At 45.9% G+C, this 24450-nt stretch overlaps 2 protein-coding genes across 3 annotated transcripts in view; both read right to left on the reverse strand.

Annotated features, from left to right (window-relative positions):
• Positions 1-7031, reverse strand: part of LOC135236253 (histone-lysine N-methyltransferase 2A-like) — a 29287-nt gene extending 22256 nt beyond the window's left edge. For both annotated transcript variants that reach the window (XM_064302515.1, XM_064302514.1), the window contains exons 1-4: positions 6537-7031; positions 3610-3682; positions 604-3404; positions 125-290 (exon numbers count right to left, since the gene is read on the reverse strand). In XM_064302515.1, coding sequence (XP_064158585.1) covers positions 125-290; positions 604-3404; positions 3610-3682; positions 6537-6782 — 3286 coding nt within the window. In that variant the 5' untranslated portion in view covers positions 6783-7031. The remainder of the gene's footprint in view (positions 1-124; positions 291-603; positions 3405-3609; positions 3683-6536) is intronic.
• Positions 7032-8153: 1122 nt separating this feature from the next.
• ube4a (ubiquitination factor E4A (UFD2 homolog, yeast)) lies at positions 8154-23897 on the reverse strand. The gene is made up of 20 exons (XM_064302516.1): positions 23738-23897; positions 21853-22022; positions 21465-21641; positions 19995-20107; positions 19391-19543; positions 18892-19051; positions 18284-18486; positions 17980-18171; positions 17541-17874; positions 17214-17340; positions 16707-17014; positions 16329-16461; positions 16023-16213; positions 15652-15752; positions 15074-15187; positions 14457-14631; positions 13767-13947; positions 13173-13320; positions 12653-12810; positions 8154-11637 (listed from the first exon to the last, which is right to left on the reverse strand). Exons 2-20 carry the CDS (start codon positions 21977-21979, stop codon positions 11502-11504), a joined length of 3231 nt encoding a protein of 1076 aa, XP_064158586.1. The 5' UTR covers positions 21980-22022; positions 23738-23897; the 3' UTR covers positions 8154-11501.
• Positions 23898-24450: the final 553 nt, after the last annotated feature.

The following is a 24450-nucleotide window of genomic DNA, read 5'->3' on the forward strand; positions in this document are numbered from 1 at the left end:
TGTTGCAGTGAAAATATTTTCAAAAATATCATTACTACCCTTGGAGTGTAGGCTGGACAAAAATGAATTTGGAGGATAATGCAGGAAGGACGCGGGCCAGACGAGGAAAGTGCAGGGTTCTCACCATCGTTCCCCATGGAAGACAGGATGTTCTCCCTCTCCTCCCAGGGCAAGGCACTCAGGGTGGGCAGGTCGTCGGGGAAAACAGCGCGGTTTCGGCCCAGCGCCACAGCGGCACGGCGACACACGTGCTTAATGCGTGGCCCCCGGCCTGGGGTGTCTGAAAAGTCCTGCTCACACAAATTCGACATCACACAAAGTCAACAACATACACACAGCAACCAGTAGCATGGCACAGGTCAAGAACATATGGAATATGTGGAATGTGCATTACACAATCCACACCACAAAGTCAACAATGCACAGTCAACAATACCCAAAGTTATTACGATCAAAAACACACAGTCAAAAAAACATGGTCAACAATAAATCAATATAGGAGAACTCATTTTATTACACATGGCTAGGGACTGCCATTTGGCAAGATGTAAACGGAGTACCAACAACCCTCCAACACACTCAATGCCTCACCAGTCTGCTCACCTGTGCTTTAGGTGGCTCTGTAGACTTCAGAGGCCTGCTCTTCTCCATTTTACAGGGCTGAGCTTTGCCCTTCTTCAGCATCCCTGCAACCTGCTGCCTGCCCTCAGGAGCCAGAGCAGGGTCAAGAGAAGGGGCGGGGGGCTGCTGGGACAGGGGATTCACACTCTCTTCTTTATCCTCCTCCTCTTCTGCTTCCTCCTCCTCCCCCTCCTCTTCTTCTACCACCTTCTCCTCTTCCTCCTCAGCCCCGTCTGCAGCCGTGTCATTTTTGGACAACTGCACCCTGAGTGTGGGGCAGGCAGGAGAAGTTTCGGGGAATGCCCTGTGTCCAGGCCCCATGGTGGGCGGGTCTTCTGCGGTGTCGACAGAACCATTTTTGGGGGTGGAACACAGAGGAGGATCCTCAGTGGCATTCCCCCCTGCAACGAGAGGACAGGGTACCACCCCCGAAATGCCCCCTGCAGCAACAGCCATCCCTCTCCTCTCGCACTCTTTCTCTACCTCCCTTTTGTTCTCTTCTTCATTTCGCTCCTCTGTGTCTTTCTCCTTGGTAAGGTTTTCCTGGGGCAATGAGGACACCTTCTCCTTCCCTCCCATCCCTGGCCCTCGGCCAGCCAGCTGAAGGCTGGATGCAAACATGAGGAGCGAAGAGGAAGATGATGTGGAAGAGGGCCTGTGGATCATGGGCTCAGCTGGCAGGCTGGTGGGTTGTGCTGTAAAGGTGCTGAAAGATGCAGAGGTTAAGGCACATGTGAGGAGGGGGCTGGCAACAGAGCTTCCTTGTTGCAAGGGGCCTTTTCCCGCCTGTGCACCTGATTGGCTGCTCCGGGTTGTCATGGAATGTGAGGGAGACCGGGGCTGACCCCTCCTCCTGCGGCGCACTCCTTGGCCAATAAGAGATGGGGCGCGCAGCTCGGACAGCGAGGCTGACCTGGGCTTTGGGATGGTGACGGACTCAAAGATGCGGGAGTGCGCCTCGCTGGGAGTGAAACGGGGGGCTCGGAGGAGGGGGCGGAGCTTGTGGAGTGGGGGGCGGAGCTTGTGAAGCGGGACCCCAAAGCGGGAGGAGGGTTGTAGGTGGTGGTGGGCGGGCAATGGTGGGAAGAACCCCCCTATCGCGGTGCCCCTGCTCGGAGCGGCGAAGGGTGCTCCCACCCCCACGCCGGCGCACGGGGGCAGCAGTCCAACGTCTCGAGCGGTGAGCGGAGGAGGCTGGAAGTTGTCGAACACCGGCTTGCGGATAAGCCCCTCCTTGGCGTACTTGGCGGAGGAGAAGCACTGGCGTGAGGCGAGGGCAGAGGACCAGCGGAAGGTGGGTTGGCGCAGGATGGAACGCTGCTGGTCCTGCAGGGGTGAGAGCACGGGCGGGGGAGGCAGGAAGGAGGCCATGGGGTGGGGCATGACCCAGGCAGGGTGGTGGTGGGGGTGATGTTCCCCAACAGCAGAGGTGGGGGACGAGGACTGCAGGGGGTGGGGCGGCGCAAGGAGGGGGAGAGGGGGCAGGGAGGATGACGAGGCTGCGGGGGAGGCCTGCTGGGATGAGGAAGAGCGCAGGAGGCCCGTGGCTGGACTGATGAGGCATTTCCTCCTCCCCCTCCTGCCCCGCCCAAACGTCACCATCCGCCCTCGCTCGGAGCTTGGGGGCGGGGGATGCACTGGGGGGGGTGGGGACTGGGCCTCGCTGGAGGAGTCGAGGCTGGGGCTGCTGGAGCGGGAGGAATGCTGGGAAACCGTACTGCCGAACTCGGGGCCAGTGGGGGGTGGGGCCAGGGAGACGATGGAGACTACAGTCCCAGCAGGAGCAGGGGCCGCAGTGATGGCAGAGGCAGGGGCGGTAGGCAGGGAGGCAGAGGGGGCGGCATCCAGACGGGCCATCTTGGCATGGGGTGGTGGAACCCGGAAACTGCTCTCATCCTCAATGAAGCGCTTTGGGGTCTTAATGACGCGCATGGAGATGGTGCTGACCACAGGCATGCGGAACTGCCGAATATTCTTCAGCTGTGTCCACCTCCTCCTCATGGCCCTGTCCCGGCCGGCCCCGCCCGAACACCCCCTCACTGCCACCCCCTTTTTGGCACGCTGCAGCAGCTGCTTGGCGATGGCAGCATCGCTGCGCCGGGAAGGCGGAACTATGCGCGGCGGTTTTAGCAGACGCGGGCTCTGCCGGACCCCCAGCACCCTCCTCAGTGTGGCGGGCGCTGGGGACCTGTTGGAGGAGGGGTCTGCGGTGGCGTCAGTAGTCTGTGTTGTCCTGAGTTTTAAATGCTGAGGAGTACGAGGGTCTAAATCCCCAGGGGTCTTTTGTTTGGGACCTACTTCCACGTGGGGACCCTGGTGGCCTGAGGGAGTGGGGGCCCCCGCTCTGAGGCGTTCTGCGGAGGGGGGCCGCCCCCGTTTTCGCCGCGGCGCCACGGGAATGGCCACGCCCTTCCTCCCAACCACCCTGAGGCTGGACTTGAGCTTCACTTTGGTCCTGTGGAAACGCCGATCCCTGGGAGCGCCCCACTGCCTCTCCCTCTCACCCTCAGACACATTTTGGCCACAAACCCACCCCCTGCTGGCCTGCTGCCCCCCACCTTGGTGCTCCCCTGCACCTGCATCACCCCTCTGGGCAGACCTAGGGGGTCGGCCTCTCCTCTTTTCTCTGGAAACCAGGGGCCTTTCTGGGGACCTATTCGCCTTCCCTGAGGGCCTCTCTTGTGGCCGGTAGCTTTCCTGGGGCTTTTCATGAGAAGTGAGCTGAGGGACCACCGGGGACCGACGGGGCCGCCCTCTGGGCTTTTTCTCAAGGGGGGTCTTGTCTGTTACAAAAGACAAAATAATTATTTAATAAGTAAGAAGGAAGAGCAAGAATATTGCAATTGCATTTGTAATATGAATACTTTGATTTTGATCATTTTAAATAGTTAGCTGCAAAGCAGAACTGAAGTTCTTAAATTCATTCCATTTTAGATTCACTGTGTAAATTTACACTCGTGAGCGCTTGATATGTTGGTAATATCACACCTGCAGGAGGTCTCAGTGAGCTCTCTTTTCTTCTGTGTTCATCGATCGTGCCAAATCCACAAAATTCCTCTTCCTAAAGGAAGGAAACAAAACAACTGTAATCTCAGCAGTCTGCACACCTGTCACTGATAGTGCCAGCAGCATTCAAAGAGCCCACAGTAGCCACCGTTCCTGGTCTTAGGCAGCAGCTGTATCCCTCAAGAGGAGAGCTACTGCCCAGAGCACCGAGAGCTGAAAGACCAATCTGGGTCAAGTACTTTCGCTCAAGAGTACAACTGCAGTGCCCCACCTGGGAATCAGACCGATGACGTTCGAGATACCAGCCCAGTTCTCTAACAGTCATGCTACACTGGCACCCAAGCCTCTCCCAAACATCCCCTGCTGAGCCACCATGAAAGCAGAGTAAAGAGTAGACACAAAGCTTCCTGTTATGACTACACGCTGTCTGGACCCTACGAAAACACTGCTAACACCTGCTACCGCCTGACTATCTTCTGATAAACACTTTGTTAAAAACTTGAGGCAAAGTATTCCTTTTCTAAATCTAGCTCCATTTTTTCTCAGGCATAATGGGATCAGTCAACTTCTGCACAAAACTGTTTCATAATGCAGATGCTACTGATGCTTTATGTGTGGCAGATTCCTTACAGATCTGAAGGAAACTGAAGACTAAATGTGACAGAATCAGTTTCACATCCTATTTTAATAACAGCATATGTTTCTTCATATTTTGTCTTGCAACAGAAAGGCAGGAATGAGGAATCAGATATTATGCATGCACCCTTGTGGTCAAACAAGGTCCTTTCATTGACCTGAAAGACAAGATAGCAGTACCACTGCAGTGATGAATGCTCCTAGCACTACAAATACGAGATGATAGAATGTGGATAAAGATCTACTCGATTGCTCAGCTCACGTGAAGTAAACACTGAGATAATAAACCTAATTGTGTTACATCAAAGGCCTTTTATTTTAACTGTATAGGACTGAGGCGTCGGTATAGGAATCAGAATGGAGACCTGTTTTATGCATTTCGCGGTGTGCTTTATTCTTTTCAGCCTACTTCTACCATATTAGAATAAAAAAGGAAAACTATGAAGAACAGAGAAAAACCTTGTTATGGGCTTCCATGCGATTCATCGACAACAGAATGGCTGCATGGCTCGTATACTCAAAATCGGCAGTGATGCTTGCACGTGTACGTGTGTAAGTGTGAGTGAACACAAGCAGCCCCGCCTAGTTTGAGTATCTCGCGTAATAATGAAAACTTACGGGGATTACAACATATTTTTAGTTTAAATACAAGCTTCAAACTTCTCAAACTAAAATACATATATAAACAAAATAGCATCACCGTTAGTATCACTACCAGTTTTATTAAACTGAAAATAACGGGAAAACTGCAGCACGTTCTCAGTCCAATGTCTCGTAATCACGTGCAGTTGGTGAAAGGGGAGAGGCATCGCGAGTTACAATAACACACCCCCCTGCAGTCAGGGTCTGTCAAGGAGCGCGTGGCTTTTGTATTTTGGTCTCAAGCAGGTGTATTTTTAGCGAATGTTAACTGTTTTCCTGTTTTGAGTGTGGGTCTGTCGTTTTTTCGAATCGTTATTTACCTAATTCGACATAGATAACCACATTTCTAAATTAGCGTTCGTACTACGCACTACCTTTGTCATTGTGAAAAAACATGTCCACCTCCCATTTTGCTATGCATCAGCATTAGCTGGTAGCCGTAGTAGTAGTGAAAGATGGAAGTAGGCGTGCCTCTGGAACGAGGGGTGTTGGTGTTTTACGTATGATCTTTACTACATAATGCCATTTGCTCCGTAAAATTAGAGGCTACAAAACAGTCAAAAATAACGTATTTTACTAAGGGTAATCAAAATTACTTGATGGCAAAAAGACGCTTGGAAGAAAAATTATATTTTCATAGAATGCGCTCCAAATGTACAGAATAGACTTGCACAAACACCCCATGATTTCATAGCTGTTGTTTTCAGCATACTAGTAAGCAGTTCAAACAATTATCAGTTAGCAATTTGTGTGCATGCGTAACCTCTAAAGCACAATTTATTAAAGCATACTCTGTACTAGGATCGTGATTCATAAGCCTCGGTGTCCACAAGCTACAGAATCCAAGTTGACGTGTTTTGTTTTTGAGTGCTTCCGTCCCAATGCAGTAAGGACCTCACACAGCGACTATACAAAGAACATAGCTAAGGCTGGTTATATACGTTATCCACCCACTTAGTTTGCTGGCGAGGAAGAAGTTGTGTTTAGTCTCCGTTCATATTGAGTTGGTCAGCTTGCAAGCTAATATGTATTTGTTACTTTTTACATACAGGTAATAAAACCCCGGTAAAGCTGCGACAATAGCGTATTAGCTAGCTAGTCTAATGACAACTAGAAAGCTGCAAGTGTTAAGAACAAAGTTAGCTAACTATCTTACCTGACCAGCTACGGTTCAGTTTTCTCGTTAATTACCATAAGCGCCCAGGGATGGATAACTTAAACATTTACAGCACATCATCAACAACTGGCTTACAGTTCATCTGGTTCCCATCAAAATAGCTTGGAGGATTTAACGATTTCGTATTAAAAAATCTAACCTCGATAAGAAAACTAACAAACAAACCGATCTGAAATAATATGAAATCTAACGTACCTAACTAATTGTGTGATCAAATAAGTAAGTAATGTAGCCAAGTGCCAATGATTGAGATAAAAGAAAACGGTACAGATGTAGCTAACTTCAGCTAGCCAATACGCTATGGCAATAAAGTTAGCTAGTTCGCATGTTAGTTATCTCTAGCACATCAAATTCTTGATTTCAGCATCACTGCAGATATTAACAAGCGAAGCCCCATGTCGAACTCTCAGTGCTGGATAATCAGAGATGTTCTCTCTCAACTACCAGTTCTTACCTCCCCACTGCTTGAGCCACTCGTCTCCCCTAAAATAGCCCGAAATTTCTGCAGGTTGTTGCCGATAGCAGCAGAGACTTGCAGCGCAGCATCAAAGCCCAACCCAAGCCCATTCGTGTTCGGATGAGTATCAGTAACAGTTCGTAGAGCAGCAGTGACCCGGACCCGTCCCGCTCTCCTCCAGCTGCCCGAGATGCTATTTCCACCGGGCCGAGCAGGGAATCGCCACCGACAGCTGTGCGCCATTTTACAGTCTAACTGCTTGCCCCAAGATCGGGGTAGTGTGGACGCAGCCCGAATCCTGTATTTTCAACAAACAACCATCATACTAACATGACTAAGGTATGACGCATCCATGTTACGGGGTATACCTAGGGGCAATACTTGCCAAAACTGTGCGTTTTTACATCATTCAAATTCAGCGAGTTTTATTTCTTTCTTAAACAGTTTGCTGGGTTGTTCTCCGGACCAAAGCTATGATTCCACTTATTCTGGGTACGTTCTTCCTTCCTCTCTAGTTTCAAGGGATGTCAGCACGTGGCTGACTGGTCCATGTGGGTCTTAATGTTTGTTTGCCAGTTCAGTCCAAGAAGCCTTGCCGTGCAAAACAAGTGAACAGTTTTGCTTGGTTTTTGCATTCACATTTCTCCGCATAAACAATGGAATTAACTATGCCTAAAATTGCATTTCCATTGTATTTAGTTCCTGAAGTCATTTGATAAAAAGCTGCTGTCCGAATGTGGATTAGTATATTAGACAGGTTTGGTCCCCTAATTCAATAGTTGTACACTTTACATAAATTACATGAATTAAAAATTACATCATTTGCGCACAAATTTGACTTGCGTATCCTAGTGGTTAGTTTCATACAAATACTAATAGCATTCTTCTTGGCTGGCTGGAAGGAAAGCTGGTTTCGCCTTTCATCTGGCATCTATACATCTCTGGACCATGGGAACAGGTCATCCGTTTGCCCAGAGCTTTGCCCAACACTAGCAGGGCTTCCAGTCCTGAATCTATCTAATAACCCTAAGGGTGTCAAACTCAAGTCCTGGAGGGCTGCAGTGTCTTCTGATATATGTAGTTCAAATCCAGTCGGTCAGTACATTGGATTTACAAGCTGGTGTACCCCCTTGGTGGCAAACACGTCTGTGGATATCCCTATCTTTTCCATGCAAACTCATACACTGTCAGGGCATGCTGGTGTGCAGAACAATTGCACCTAATTTCACTAAATGGCAAAAAGCCTGTTGTACAAAATCGCTGCAGAGTCATTTTCTGAGAGTACCCTGGAGTGAAGAAAATTGCCAGTATGTAATTTTATTCATCACAGCCTACATCAAACATTCTGGTTGGGATATATTTTGAGGTTCTCGCCAAAAAGAAATAAGGGTGTGCGGTCTTGGTCGTGTCAGAAAAAAGGATAGTCATGCCTTTTCATTATGAAAAGCCCCATCCCTTCTTTATTGACACTGCACACCAAACATTTTTAAGGACAAAGGATCCTTTAGCCATTCCTAGCTCAGTAGTGGTCTGGGCTAAGAGTCTGGGCATCAAGCCACTAGAGCATAAAATATAAAATTAAGAAAATGTGAGTAATAAAAGAAAAACACAAAGTTGAAGCAAACACTATGAGGTTTAATAAAATTTTATAATACACACATTATGCAGAATTAGTTTTTTTTTACAGTTTATTTTTACAGTTTTGCTTTGATGACAATAGTTTCATTCATTTAATTATATTTTTAATTAAAGTATTGAATCGTTCTTTCACCGCTTGTGGCTGATATCCCTCCTATTGCAGCCTCTGATTTGTTTAGTCACCCTACACAAACATGCCAAAGGCTATAGGCAGCATTAATGGTGCATTTGGCTGAATGAACAGATTCAACCAAACTAAAGCGCATTTTAGACAAAAGTCTGCAATGTACAGTATTTAACATCAGATAAATGTCATCTACTGCCTAATCAGGTTGTTTCTTATCACAGCATAACAAATAAAAAAACTCACCCTGTCAATCCAGGACCAAAACCTCTCTCTCCTATCAGCTGTGGAAAAACTGACTATTTTCTGATTTCAGAAGAGGATACATTTTACCACTAGACATTGCTGAGTATGCCCCACACTAAAAAAAACACAGCTGCATTTTCTTCTATAAGTTTTCATAATCACTTGTCTTCAGTAAACACTTGCATATTATAATTGGCTTTACGTGTCATTGATATTCATTTAATTTCTTGGGGAAAACATTCATAACATTCATAAGCATAAGGACAACAGTAAACAAACTTATTCACAAGTGTATTACATTTCATGTTGCAATTGAAATTTTCCTCACTAAGGAAAAATTATCTGAGGCAATGTGTAAAAAAGAAAACCTGTTTATCTTAAGTCAGGCTATATAACAGTGGGATAAAACCAGGTTCATTCTGAAATGCACAGCACAGCCCAATCTGAACTCATTAATTACAAAAGAAAACACAGAACTGCAAAGCAGCCCTCAGTGACAATTTCTTAAATAATAAAAACACTAATGATTCCTTACATCTTGATTTGAAGTAAAAGATCATGATTGCAGTTAATAGTCCAACAAAGTAATATCATTTAACATTAAAGAACCCAAATATTTAACACATATATATAATTCACTCTTTAAGTTACAACTGATATGAGGCTGCTTCCCCATTTATTATTGTAATTTTATCATTACTTATAATTCTCATTCATGCATATAAATAGTATGTATTCTCTCCTGTTCGTTTGGCTTCCTCATTTTATAAAATAATTACTTTTACAAAAATGCTACTGGGAAAAGCTGTTCACTACTGAAAGAACAACTGATTTAAATTCACAACATCCCGGACTTTTGACAGAGGGCACAACTCCACTGCAGACCTTCACACCTATAGACATCCTCAGGGTCACTCTTATGCTTTGACCTCAGTTATACATCCCCGCTGTAAGGAAATCGAAAGTTAAACAACATTTCAGGTTCTCAGACTAGGGCAGAGTGATAAATGACTGGCGGTTTGAGTTCAAAGGCTCAGGGCATTAGGCAGACTTGCTTTGTTGCACTGTTTAGGGTCCATTAAGGTGAATATTTTCAGTATTCATTCAGATGTTTAATCACGTTTTCAAAATTAACAGGGTTCAATGGAACTATGAAAAAGAAATATATGTCAATTTATGTAATATGCAGAAATTATTAGATAAAAACAATACATTTTAACAAATAAAAGTAAGACATACGTTACAAAATATATCAACCATCGCTTCACAATGCACAATTTTCAATACTGTATATCCTCCATTGTACGCATAGGATAGTACGTAAAAGCAGTAACGACTGATATACTTTCTAACATGCGTCTCGTATTAAATACATATGTTATACCGAGATATTTATAATGGGACAGCACATTTAATGGGGGGATGTTTCTTTTTTCATAAGATGCCGGCTGCCTGGGAACAGACTTAGCTAAGAGCCTGTCTCAGATTACTCTTATTAGTATTAACTGTGCTGTTAGACACATGCAGACTGTGTACTCGTAAGACTCATCAGTGACTGCCGAGACAACATTTTGAAAACATCAGATGGACTGGAACCAGAATTATAACACCAATGATTTCCTCACAATATACAGTTAAAGGGAATTATGCAACTCTTGACATATTGATATTTGAAAAAAAAAAACAGAACGAGACATAAATCCCTTTCTGATACTTTATACAAATGACAGGTACAACTATTGTACAGTAAAACTATAATTATGAATCAAATCAATTATAATTTTGGTACTTCCTCTGAACACATATCTGTCAAAGCTCAAACCTGCCTCTGAAATGTCACTTTTGGCACTCGTAAAACAAATCAGAAACACAGTTACTGCTGCATTTGTAATATTGACAACTTTTTCTCAACCTGGTACAACTTAATTTTTTCAAGTGTGTGTAAATGTTTGTGCGCATGTGTATGTGCTTGCATGTGTTAGAGAGAGAAAGGCATTCAGGCAAAGAGCATATAGTAGAAAAACACAAATAAGAATCTGTCCTCTTCTCAGTTACGGTTCTGTACAGTAATAGTGTAGCCCATGTCTGTAGCCTTCCACTTTACGCTGCGGGGCCTGCAAAGACCAACTCACTCAGACCACTGACCCTCTCCGCTGGAGGATGAGGATGGGGGGATAACTTCAGAGCACACAGACGGGTCTTAAGTGATTCTGTCCAGGGGAAAGGAGAAGTATGGGGTGTAACAGGGGAAGTATGGGGTACTATGGGGTGGAATGGAACAATACTGGGTAGTATGGGGAGGCGTGGGGTAATATACTATGGGGAGGGATTGGGTAATGTGGGGCATTATGGGATGGTGTGGGACAGCAGGGGGACATTATGGGACAGTATTGGGCATTATGGGATAGTTTGAGACAGCACGGGGCATTATGGGGTAGTTTCGGACAGCAAGGGGCATTATGGGATAGTGTGGGACAGCAGGGGGCATTATGGGAGAGCGTGGAACAGCAAGGGGGGATTATGGGATGGTGTGGGACAGCAGGGGGTATTATGGGAGTGCGTGGAACAGCAGGGGCATTGTGGGATAGTACGGGACAGCAGGGGGCATTGTGGGATAGTACAGAACAGCAGGGGCATTATGGGCTAGTACGGGACAGCAGGGGGCATTGTGGGATAGTACGGGACAGCAGGGGCATTGTGGGCTAGTACAGAACAGCAGGGGGCATTGTGGGATAGTACGGGACAGCAGGGGGCATTGTGGGATAGTACGGGACAGCAGGGGGCATTGTGGGCTAGTACGGGACAGCAGGGGGCATTGTGGGCTAGTACGGGACAGCAGGGGGCATTGTGGGCTAGTACGGGACAGCAGGGGGCATTGTGGGATAGTACGGGACAGCAGGGGGCATTGTGGGATAGTACAGGACAGCAGGGGGCAGAGCTGAAGCCGTTTGCGTCTATCCGCTGGGTCCCATTTGCAGCCGCTCCTGCTTGCGCTCGGCCAGCCACTGCAGGATCCGCTGCTTCAGATCCTCGTTGGGTCGGATCTGGTCCATCGTGAGCGGGCTGCGGTTAAAGGGATCCGTCTGATCGCTGTGGAGAAGAATGGGATTCTGGGACCTGTTCTGCAATTTCACCTCAAATAGAACACACCCAATAGCCACACGTGCTGCTAAGGAAACACACAGGTGAAATTAGTGGAGTAAAGAAGGATTTACGCTTTCAACATCCACCCACATTATTCACATGAATATGAATGCTTTAAAGACAGTAATTGTACACTTGCATTACAGCAGATTTTGATTTAATTTCTTTTAATAGGCCACTCTCACGTTTTAGCTATAAAACGTATTTTAACTGAAAAACCAATGGACTAGCAGTAATGAGGATTTCGTTAGAAATTCATAAAATATTTCTATATTGGCTTTCAAAGCTTTTATCTTTCCTGAACTGATTTTATTCTAACCCTTTGTGATCTCCAACATTTTTGACAACCTATTTGTGCTAAAACATAGCTCTTTGTTTAACTCTGTATGTAAAGTTGAATATTGGTGTTACAGACTGACCGGTTAACCAAGTCGGGTGTGAGCCCTGAAGTAGCATTTAATGCCTCTTCAATCTCCTTATTATACAATGCATTTGTCTCTCAACAAATAAATCATATTAAAATACAGCTTGAGGAACACAAGTATTAATTCCAATAATTGATTCAAATTAAAGTCAGTGTAACAGCCCCATTGCCAAAAAGTTCATATCTTTGAGGTTCTACTGCATTTCATATTTTTATCAGTGTAAATGATAATTTCTGATAAGTCATTTTTGTTTAATGATTGCCTTATCAGTGATAAAAGGCATAATTGCATCCATTAGTGCTGGTTTCATACTGTCTGGTTGACGAGTCAGTCTGTAATTCTGATGTTCATATCTCGAAGGTCTAGCTAGGAAATATGAATCCAGTATGGAATTTCTCACAGAGGGTGTGTCCACCAGTACAGTATGCGAGCCTGCAGAGCTCTAGGTACCTCAGCAGGTAACATGCAATGATAGAGCAATCAACAGTGATGCTTGAGCTTGGAAGTGTTTATTGTGATGAAGGTGGAGTAGATACCTGAGCAGGTGGCGTGCGATGGTGGAGCGGTCAACAGTGACATGGGAGGATGGCAGGAGCACGGGGTCCTGCATCACAGTGGACATGATCGGGTCCAGGAACTCGTCTGGAGCATCCGAGTACGTCTCCTCTTCCTGCTGCTGCTGATCTGCCAGGGACTGGATCGAGAGGAGCACCGCACATCAACAAAGACTGAGGCCTGGGACCGAGGCTGCCAGAATAATACCATAACAGCAGCTGCTGTGGCTACTTCTCTAGTGGCTGGTTGGTAACGCACTTGCTTTTGGGACCTTCAAGACCCTGGATCGAATCCCACCTAAGGCTCAGACAAACCTCTAATCTGTTACACAAGCTCATTTGCTCACTAATAATTGCTTAAACTATAGCTTTAGCAACTGCATAATCCTTGTGGGAAGTCATTTATATTCCTGAAATCCATTCTCTATCATTTCACATTTCGCATAATATCCTCATGTGGACAGAAGGGGCAGTGCAGGGGGAAAAGGCAGCATGGGCTCACCTTGATCTTGTCTGCCAGGAGACTGAAGGACACAATCATGTCTCCCGGCTTGTTGATCTTCTTCAGCACACGCACGGTCTGGGAGAAGAGGGTGGGCGAGTAGGAGCGGCCATCTTTTGGCACAGTGGCGCAGAAATTCTCCTCGTCCCTGAAAACCGTGCAGATGCGTTCATGAAAATCACAGGTAAAGGGAAAGGGTACAGTCAAGGGACAAGGGTGAGGTCAAAGATATTTTCTTAAATTGGTGATATTTTTGGATGAGCTAAACCAACCTTAATTTTTTATAAAAAACGAAGCTCTAATGATCTTGGAAAGGAAACTGGTTTTATGTTTTTGTTACATTTTTTGTGATTTTAATTTTGTGGCTAAGAATATTTTGCAAAGAGCTTATACTACTGACTTATAAAATAAGAGCCAATAAGCTAATTGAGCCAGATGAGAATGTGTCTCTGTGTACCATTATGCAATAGCACGGACCTGAGAAAGCTTTAAGCCACCACATTAATGTTTTAAAGAACTGCAGTCACCAAGCCCCTAACTCAGTGATGTCATCAACTGCGACAAAATGGAGACATGAACGGGAGTTGGACCTACCCCAGGTGGAGGTAGATGGTGCAGATGTCAGAGACCAGCTGCTGAGGCTTAAAATCAAACTCGCTGAAGTCCTTCACTTTTAGGGCACCCATCTTGGGCCCCACCAGATGCTGCAGGAAGTAGTTGAGCATGGAGATTATCCTCTCAGCCAGGAAGGGGTGGACAAACAGCCCCTTAATCTCTGAAATGCCAGAAAATAGCAATGCACGTAAGAAAAAAGAACCCCACTGAGTTTCAGGGAAAGCATTCGAGTGATGTACTGTAATATACTGTGCTAAACACCAGTTTGTGTCCAACAAGACGATTGGAAAACTGGTTTGTATAGTTTTGCACGCTATGCAGTTAAAATGAGTATGGCCAACTGAAAACCTAGTGCTGTTAACAATACAAATTTACAGTTTCTCCACAATCCAAAATTCCTCTGTGAATCTGGTGAAGTAAAATGAAAAGGTCTTTGAAATATAAAGGGTCATGTGTAAAACTTGGTGTATAGACTTACCATAGAATACTTTGACTGGATCGTCATGGGAAAAAATGTTACATAATGCGCCGACATACTGTATGTAAATATCACTTATCACTGACAAGACTGCAGCACATCGATCAAATGGAGACTGAGACCCTATCTTACTAATGATGTTTCACACCTGCAGAAGGCAGCCAGTCTTATTCCACAAGAACACCTCTCACCAGATGTGAGGAAGGCCAGCGTGCCTATCGTTTCGTTGGACATAATGTTGTGGAAGCGCCCCAACTGGCCAAACATCTGCAGGCTGGACTCCTTCTCGCGCCGGGCGTCTGGTGCAAGCCCCTCCCACTCGCCGCGGTCTCTCTCCAGCTGCAGGAGCTTGATCTTACTGAGGTACTGCAGAGGACAGGAACTATCAAACATCCACACAAAATGCAGCTAGCGTCCAGGATCTCCCTGACACTGACCCCAACATTACACCGTGCCACACTGCAAGGACTGCAGTTACAATTACAAGACTACAATCTCCATAATGCATAGCTTTGTTCCAATAAAGCATAGATCATGCTCACAAGCCGTAAACTACAACAGCATTGCAATCAGTGGCAGTGGCACAATTAACATTGGTTTCAGTTAAGGTACTACTCAATCCAGCTCACGTTTACCAGGTTAAGTTGGGTAAAAATGCACATTTCTGTGCAAATGAAACCGCAAAATTTCTGGCCATAAAACATCACTTCCCTGAAATCGCTGTTCATAATGATGAAGGAATAAAGTAATAAAATAAAAATGATCATTCATTCCATCTGTTGTACTCCTCTTGCTTCCTGTTCCTTACCTGAATCGCCTCGTCCAGCAGGAAGATGGCATCGTTCATCAGCAGGTTCAGGAACCTCAGGAAGAGAGGCGGATTCATGGCCTCCAGATTCTCGGCTGCATCCTCAGCCAAATGCTGTGATAATGTAAAACCCCATTAAAGCGCCATTTTATCACTGCAATACAACACCATCACAGCAGCACTTCATTGCTATTGTAAACAGCATTATATCACCACTTGATCACTGCAATAAAACCACAATCACATCAGCACTTCATTGCTTTGCTAATGTGAAACGCCATTACAACACCGCTTCATCACTGTAATAGAACACAATCACATCAGCGCATGTGTGTAAAGCATCATGCGGCGTATACATCATGTATAAAGCCAGTGCCTGTGTCATGAACAGAGCAGTGTTGTGTAGATTATGTAGGGTATACGTGCTGTATAATGCTGTATATAATGTATATGTCAAGTAAATTGTTGGGTATGTTGTTTATAATGTGGTATGTAGTACTGCATTTTGTGTGTAAAGCTGAATGCAGTGTATATATACATATGTAATGATGTGTAAGTAATGTGAAAGCCATTCCTGCCTTGATGCTCTGTCTGTAGGCATCCTTCCCCCACATGTATTTCAGAATTGGGTACATGGGCCGACGGTAGTTAAACTTCTGCTCAAACTGGTGGGGATCCCCTGGGGAATGAGCAGGAGAACGGCATGTGGGACAGATTCCGCACTCACAACCTCAGCATAAACATCCATTCACCGTCTGTACAGCTCCAGGGCCAAGTGACAATTACACCGGACTGCAGATGATACAGTTTTACACACGTATGATTCCACCCACAAATGCAGTCACAACCCCCTCTTTCACATACACACACACACAAGCGCACGCACACACAAGCGCACGCACAAGCGTGCGCACACAAACACACACACACTCTCCCTGCTCCCGTTTACCAGTGAACTCGATGTCCACAAACACAGCGATGAGAGCCTCAGCCAGGTGAGGGGCGTGGGGATATTCGCAGAAGACCCTGTGCCGCTGGAACATGATTGGCTGTGTCAAGCCAGGTGACACGGGTTCCAGGTGGGGCATCACTGCTTCCAGTACCTCGGCCAGCTTGGCCCGCAAATGTGGGTTCTTCATCCTGTAAATGCAGAAGTTTACTTCATGCAGACAGAAACAACGAGCGCAGACGAACCAGGCCTGTCTCCACACCCATCCACATTCACAGCACTGCGGTACCAGGCCCGTCTTCTCACCTGTCCACGTTTCCCATGAACACTGTGATGAAGTTAAGGACCTGCTCCAGACTATCAGCCGAGGACTCCAAGACCTCATCCGCAAACCGCCGCAGGAAAATGAAGAAATCCCCCATGTTCTCCGCAAAGAACTCTGGGAAATACAAAAAAAACTACGTTTTCAAAAAAAAATTTGTCATCACTGAAACATGAAAAAAAATGTGTCTGTTATCCTCGCAATATGAGCTAGCCAACCTACACTACATCCTTACAATGCAATGTAATTTCTATCCAGAACAAGAGTCAACAAGAAGTAACATGAAATTAAGATAGATGGGAGTACTGTAGGAGTGGGTGGGGGAGTATAGCAGAGTACATGCAGAGGGAATGTTGGGATACCTGGAACGTAGCAGAGCAGGCTGTGCTGCAGGGGAGGGAGGGGAAAGGACAGCTGGGCGTGCTCAGGGCCCTGGTTGTTCAGGCTGAGCTGCACCAGCAGGGCGGCGGTGGAGGCCTGGAGGTTGAGGCAGCCCTGCAGCATGCCCGGCTGGGTGGCGGCCGCTTTGGTCGACAAGTAGACAGTCATGAGGCGCTCGAACTGCTCGCGCAGTTGCTCGGCGGCCACGCCCCCACCGTGCCCTGCGTCCCGCCACGAACCCTGCAGCCTGTGCAGGGACTGGTTCATCTTCACCATCTGGTCATGGAGTCTGAGACACACACACGCAACAGTGACCGAAGATACAAACACAGTACTGACCATGGCGTGGTGTGTGCTTCCTGAGGAAGACCAGGTTCAGGGCTAACTGGGTAAGGATGATGCTGTCAGACCATAAGAGAGAGAATGTCTATGTGCGTGTGTGTGTGCATGAGTGCATGTGTATGTGTGTGTGTGTGTGTGCACGTTACCTGTGGAAGCCCAGGTGTAGAGTGAGCTGGGTAAGGATGAGGTTCTCAGTGAGGAGGCTGTAAGACTGTGCAAACTCTACATCATGCTGAGGAGGGGCAGGAATCAGGCAGGTCTCTTTATCCAAACCTGAAAGACACAAGCACCCACAATTAACTAACAATTCATCATATCTAATAACACCACATTATACTGCATGTACCTACATATGCATCCATGGCATCTTCATAACATTTCTGTAGAGAAGTAAAATGAAGGATTAATGAGGACAGTGATCCCGTGGCTGTGTTGGGCTGGGACGAGTTCGGGTGGATTTGGGGGAAGCTCACCTCTGGCGTGCACGTTGCGGTTACGCCTCTCCTCCTCGCTCAGGTCCTTCAGGGCGCAGTAGGTGGGGTTAAAGGTCAGTAGCTTGGGGGAGCGGGGGCGACAGAAGGGCTGGCACAGCTTCAGCAGGGCGGCGCCCAGGTTGAGGAAGAGGGCGTCGGACGCGTACGTCTGCATGAAGATCTCGGGCATCTGGTTGGCCCAGATCTTGGCGCGGCCGGCGTTGGCCTGCAGGCAGCCGCCCAGCCAGGTGAGCAGCAGGTGGCGCGTGTCGCCGGACTGCTGCAGGAGGTTCCTCAGGATCTGGTACAGCTTCTCGTGGTACTGCCCCATGAACTGCCAGCAGGAGGAACACAGGGGGCTTTTCCATTAACATTCAACACAAACAGTCAACATAGCTTCAGACCGGAGACTCAGACCTAGAGCTCACAGCGCCCCCACCTGGTGAATGTTGGACTCCTGGACTTTCATTTCCTGTGGACTGGAGCGAGAGGGGTTGAGGAAGAAGCCATGACTCTCCACCACTCCAGGGGTCTTCAGCAGGCAGGAGACGCTCAGCGCTGTCCCCAAAAGGGTCTTCTGGTACTGCAGGCCACTGTTTGGGTCCTTGGGCTGAATGTACTCCACCAACACCTGGGGGGTTGGGAAAGAGTGGCCCTCTCCTTAGTTATACAAACTCCATCCAGGGCCAATTGCTCCAATATGAAAGCAGTTATAAGTGTGTTTGTGAATGATGAAGCCAGACCTTGGCAATGTCCTTCTGACGGGTGAAGTAGAGCAGGATGTCCAGGTAGGAGTACAGCAGCAGCTGGCACAGGTCCAGGTCCTTCATACGACCATGCAGGATTTCCAGCACCGGCACCATCACCTCCCCAAAGGTGCGCACTTCCTGATCAGTCAACAGGGCGGCGATCACCTCCTCCATAAACTCCACCACTTCATCCAGCTCTGACACACACATAACAGGAGGGTATATATCACTCAAAGTGCTACCCAAGTACAGGATACAGTGAACAGAGCTGAAACTGAAAGAGGAAAGATCTAAGAATAAATTCAAATACAAATATCACCTCCAAATCAATAGTTATGAACAAGCTAAATGCAAAATCAGAATATAAGGATTTGAATTATATATTGAAAATACATAATTTATTGTCATGTTCATATATGCATTTTTGACAAATATTGCAGGTATACCATCTATTTCACAAAAGATGTGTTGACATTGTTGGTGAGTGAGTGAAGTGTGATATGAGTGGATGAGTGAGAGGGAGTGAGTGGATGAGTGAGAGTGAGCAAGTGAATGTGTGAGAGTGTGACTGAATGTTTGAGTAAGTGAATGGGTGCACTCACGTGCTCCACTGACTCCTTCCAGCAGCAGGTCCAGCAGTTGCTCGTAAATATTCTGACTAACGTAGATCTCTGGGGTAAGCAGGACTGTGCGAGCGTTGGACACAGTCAAGTTCTTACAGCGAACGGCGTACGACAACAGCTTCTCGGGCACTTTAGTGACCTGCGGCACACGCAGGGGGTTAGTCATTAAGTACCATCTTATTGGCAAACACCAACCCGCCCTCATTTAGGAAACAAAGAAAATCTCTGCTTGAATCCTGTTATTTCCCCTGGTAGTCCATCTGTGTTTGAGGAGGCTTGAATCCACACATTGAGCTATAAAGCTGGCCAATAAAAAGCACCTTCAGAGGATTACTAGACAGTCCCAATAACGCCTTTGTAAATGTAATCTGTTAATTTAGTCAGTTACTGCAGACATACAAATGTGCTCTGCAAGCCACCCAGCAATGAGCGCATTAAGGTGACAGGCAGGTGGGGTGGACAGGTGAGCAGGACTGACCTCCTCCTTGGCTCTCTGGTAGCATGCATACAGGTACGGCACCGCACACTTCTCCCCGGCGTGCCGGTCAGCGGACAGGTTAGCCACGCTGCAGGAGGTCATGTAGATCAGGTGGTTACCCGGCTCCAGCAGCAGCAGCCTGTTGAACAGGGCCTGGAGATACACACAGACAGCAAGCTCTCACTGTCCCTGAATCAGTCAGGGCCTGGAGATACACACAGACAGCAAGCTCTCACTGTCCCTGAATCAGTCAGGGCCTGGAGGTACACACAGACAGCAAGCTCTCACTGTCCCTGAATCAGTCAGGGCCTGGAGATACACACAGACAGCAAGCTCTCACTGTCCCTGAATCAGTCAGGGCCTGAAGATACACACAGACAGCAAGCCCTCACTCATCAAAGCACACATCCTGAATTAGTATTCAGCATCAGAATTTGTATTATTAGTATGAAGATAATGAATCCCACCAGATTTTCTGTGCACATGTATAGCTTCAGGTGTAAGTGTGCACCCACAGTGATGAGTAAGTGACCCTCCAGGAGTTATGACACGTTTTGTCCAAAACCTTTGTTCACCTTGTCACCATGGTCCAGCTGTGTCTCACCTGCTCGATATTATCCATGTCCAACCAGTCCTGTCCATCAAGGTCAGCTGCCATCTCCTCCAGGTACACACAACGAGGTGGGGTTCCATTGCCTCCTTTCAGACTGGGGTCACCTGTACACACACACACAAATACACACAGCTCAGAGTCACAATGTACTATGCAGAAAATATATAAAGAAACAGGTATTATACTTAGTTGAGTTAGCTTTTTCCCACCATGGGAAGAGATCATCTTTACTAACTGGCAGGTTTAAAAAATCAGCAGGTCTTGTATGCCTTCACAGACTCAAAAACTAAAATTACAGAGTCCATCTAACCAATTATAACACTGCCGTAGACAGAAGCACACTAAGTAATTACATAGCTACCCTGATCCGAATTCCAGAAAGCCTCTGTGTAAGAATCCCCTCAGACACAACAAACAGCAGAAGTATCCCAGTGGTGAAGGAATGCATGTAGTCTTACTTGATGCGACCAGAAAGGGATTCATTTAATGTTATTTCTTTTATCTGACTCCAAAATAAATGTTTGAACCTTTCCCCTGGGCTAACAGTTAAACACAGAGGGAGACAGTAAATGAGGGACTATAGCCTCTTCCCACCAGTGGTGTGGCTCTATACAGATTGCTATCTATCTTGATGGACGTGGACATGCCTCTTGCTTCTGTAGCCTACAAGCATATCATGTGTATCTTGCACTAGTGTATAGGCAAATGACTCAGCAGTGAAGATATCTTGAGTTCTATGAGTATGTTCAACCTTAAAACTTGTAGGTGTCACCGGTAAGAATCACAGGCTCGAAAACAAATTATTTCTTACAAATTCTAAAAGCTGCCCATGATATTGTCCAGTCCATTTTCGGATTTGAAAAAAGTGCAAGGGTGCCAATATTTTCAGCCATGACTGTATTTCAACTCAGTAGTTCTGGGAGCATTCTGCAGAGCCAGCAGAATGATTGCAACAGTGCTACCAGGGCAATAGCATCATGTCCCTATCAAACCTTGCTCACTCCCCATCAGCACCAGTCTGTATTCCGTTGGGGGTCTGATAAGGCACCCACTTCTGTAAACCACCCTACACCTGCATCTCACTCTGAATTATCCACTCACACAGGTCTACTTCATGGGCTCCTGGAAGGCCTTCACAGAGCCATCACTTCTGTTTTATTAAAATATCCACCCATAAGCTAAACCAGTGGCCCACAGCCCTAGTCCTGGAGGGCCACATGGTGTGCTAGTTCTCATTGTACCAACTTAATTGATCAATTAAAGCAGCTGATTAATCAGTTAATCCATCACCTGTTTCTTTATCAGAATTTGTTAAATTGATTTTAAATTGGAAATAAAAAAACCAGCATAAACCAACTCTAGGACCATGGTTGGTGACTCCGGTACTAGAACCGGAGTCACCAACAATTGGACATTGTTTAGAAGAAAACTGGTAATGCGTGTAAGGTGGCTAGTACTCACTGTTGTCCAGGGTGATGAGGAATATCCGCTGGATCATGTGGTTGACATTGAGCTGCTCGCACAGCTCCTGCCGTGAGCGGAAAGAGCGGCTAATCTCTGCCACCGAGTCGTCATTGTCATCAATGCTGTCAGACACTGAATTGTCTGAATCTGACTGGCTGTCCCCAGATGCATCCGCTGTAACACATCCCACAAACGCAAACATGCAAATGTATGAACGCACACACATACCCACAAAATCAATGTAAGACCACTAACGTACACATACACACCCAAACAAAAACACATCTGCATGCAAATATAAGTATAAAGCTGCACACACACTACTCCTGAATCAGAAACTACACTGCGCTCTTACAGCAAGCATGCACTACACTGCTGGACTCACATGGTGGGTCTGGCTGCTGGTGTTGTTTCTGGCCAGAAGCAAACTGCTTGGCATCGGCGAGGGAGCTGAAGAGTGCAGCAAAGGGGTTTCGGGAGATGTTCTGGTTGTTGTTGCCCTGGTCGGTCATCTCACCTGGGCAATTCCTCCATCCACAGCCACTGCCCACCAGCCTGAACACAGAGACAAACTCCGTGCTACACTAATCTGGTACTGTCTACTCTGCAGACAGGCACCTCACTACATGGTTTGTGATGAGAATGTCTGGCTGTGGCATATTCCCACAGGTCTAATAGAATGGAAGGTGGAAGTGTGTTTACGTCTGAATTAGGGAATAAAGACCAAGACAGACAGTGACGTCTGTCTCACAGCTCTGTCATTAAGAACTGGATAACAGCAATATTTTCAAGAAGCGCAACAATGAGACCTGGGAAGTGGCTGCTTTTGGGATTCTTTTGCCAAGACTTATTTAATTAGCCCAATAATTTATTTGTTCTGACATTTAGCTGTAGACTGAACCTGCATCTTTAGTGAAGAAAGTGAAGTCTGAGTTGGGGGTCAATTCTACATCAAAGCACAAGTAAGTCTACAGATGCACATAAAACTAAGGTAGTAAAATAACCGTGAACATTTTTGTCTTAAATAGCAGTGTTCAATCACCCAAAACTCAACTCTTGTAGCCTACTGAAGCCAATGTGCCAAAGAATGTACACTGTACAGGCGGTTACTGTTCAACAACTTTAGCGGATTCAGACTGATTCAATAACTGTCAGTTATAAAGTCCTTAAATTCTGCAACAATGTGTAGAACGTTAGAGAAATTTGACCAGCCATCAGTTTATGTAACGACAGTATAATGTACGTTAGCGACTTAACCTTGACGTAGATAGCCATTCTTGGTTTGGTAGTTTGCTGTTACTATTCAATATGGTATGGAAGACACTAAAAGAAACGTGGCTGTTGTCAAGAAAAATAAAACGGATGTGGGTAAAGTTGATTATTTTTCTGCAAGCTAGCTAGCTATATTTTTTTCTACACGCCCAAATTCCGGATGATTAACGTATTAAAAACATAGCTAGCGTAAGCTAACGGAAGTTGACACGAAATGGAATGGTTGGTGACATGTTATGCGTTGCAGACCCGGCGGGGTGCGTCAGGATCCAGGGCAGAGTTTAAACTACAGTGGGGAAGCTAACTAGCTAATGTTAGCTAGTATCCTTAGCTAATTGAATTAGCCTAATTATTTTCTGTCACCGTTGGTAGCTAGCACTGATTGACAACGTGACAATTGTGTGGCGCAAGCTAAATTACGAGATACACAACAAAAAAGAAACCCAAACATAAGACCACATGTGGCACACTGCTACTGACGTAGCTACTAGTTTACAGTTATGTTTACTGAAACATCGGCAGTAGCTAACGTAGCTAAAAGTCTGTCAACTAACGAGTAATGCTATCTAGTATCTGTCACTCACAAACGTTAGACTATTAAGCTTGCTGGCTAACGTTCCATGGATTGCTAACAGAAGTACAACTCCAAACAAAATTAAGCTGAACTTATAATTGTATTGCAAAACGACTAGAATGCCGCAATAATTAATATTCGGGAATCGGGATAGACTACACTTGCTGCAAGTCCTGGTTTAGCAAACACGATCGCTAGCTAGCTAGCCAGCTAGGCTCTACTGATTTGGTCGTCTGAGCGAGTGTGTCTCGCAGTAGATGTCTATCTAGCAAGCAAGCTAACAAATGTAACGTTAGCTGCTGAGTGCTGACTGACGTTGGTGAACCAGCTAAACCAAGTTCGTGATCTAGCGTGCTAACACACGTCATACAAAAGCAATCACTTTGTATTTGAGCTCCTCCAGAAAATATATAGTTTATCTTACCTGTTTGTGTATGGTTGCAATATAGATATGTATAGATCCGGCCAGGTTTGTATATTTAGCTTAATTAGATTCCTCTGTTTAGAGCGATGAAATGTCCTCGTAGTTCCTGAATCAACAAAAATGAGATCAACGTCATCATTGCCAGACGGGAAAGGAATCATATTAAAGGGCCTATCTTAAAGGGACTGAGCCATTAAACAGTTCATTGGTCTGAGCATGCTGGCAACGTTTACTGTGCATGCATTTCGTTAGGAATTTAGGTAACAGCCAAACTGGCCATGCCCCTTGCTCATATACCATGCTCATTTTTGATATGGATGTTATTCAATTTGAAATTAATATATTATGTTAAATATGTTAATGAAATATGAACTAGCAAGCAGTCAAATCAGTCTTTTGTATGTAAGTGTTGATAAAGTTTGTGTTTTGTCATATTTAATCTTGTTCACGCATTAAATTAAATGTCTTTTTTTGCACACTTCTTGTAGAAGGTCCCTTCTACCACAGCTGTTATTGCAGTATGGCATGTAGGTAAGCTATATAATTTAAGAATAAAATACATCTTTTTTTAGATTATGACATATTTCATGAGAAACTGACCATGGTTCCAAGAACTGAACTAACATGAATGTCCTTTGCATCAGGTCCTTTGCATTTTGGTGGTGTGATAAAGAGGGTGACAGCAGGCTGATGAACATGATGGATTGGACCTA

The sequence above is a fragment of the Anguilla rostrata genome, chromosome 12 (assembly GCF_018555375.3).
Source record: "Anguilla rostrata isolate EN2019 chromosome 12, ASM1855537v3, whole genome shotgun sequence".
Taxonomy (NCBI): domain Eukaryota; kingdom Metazoa; phylum Chordata; class Actinopteri; order Anguilliformes; family Anguillidae; genus Anguilla; species Anguilla rostrata.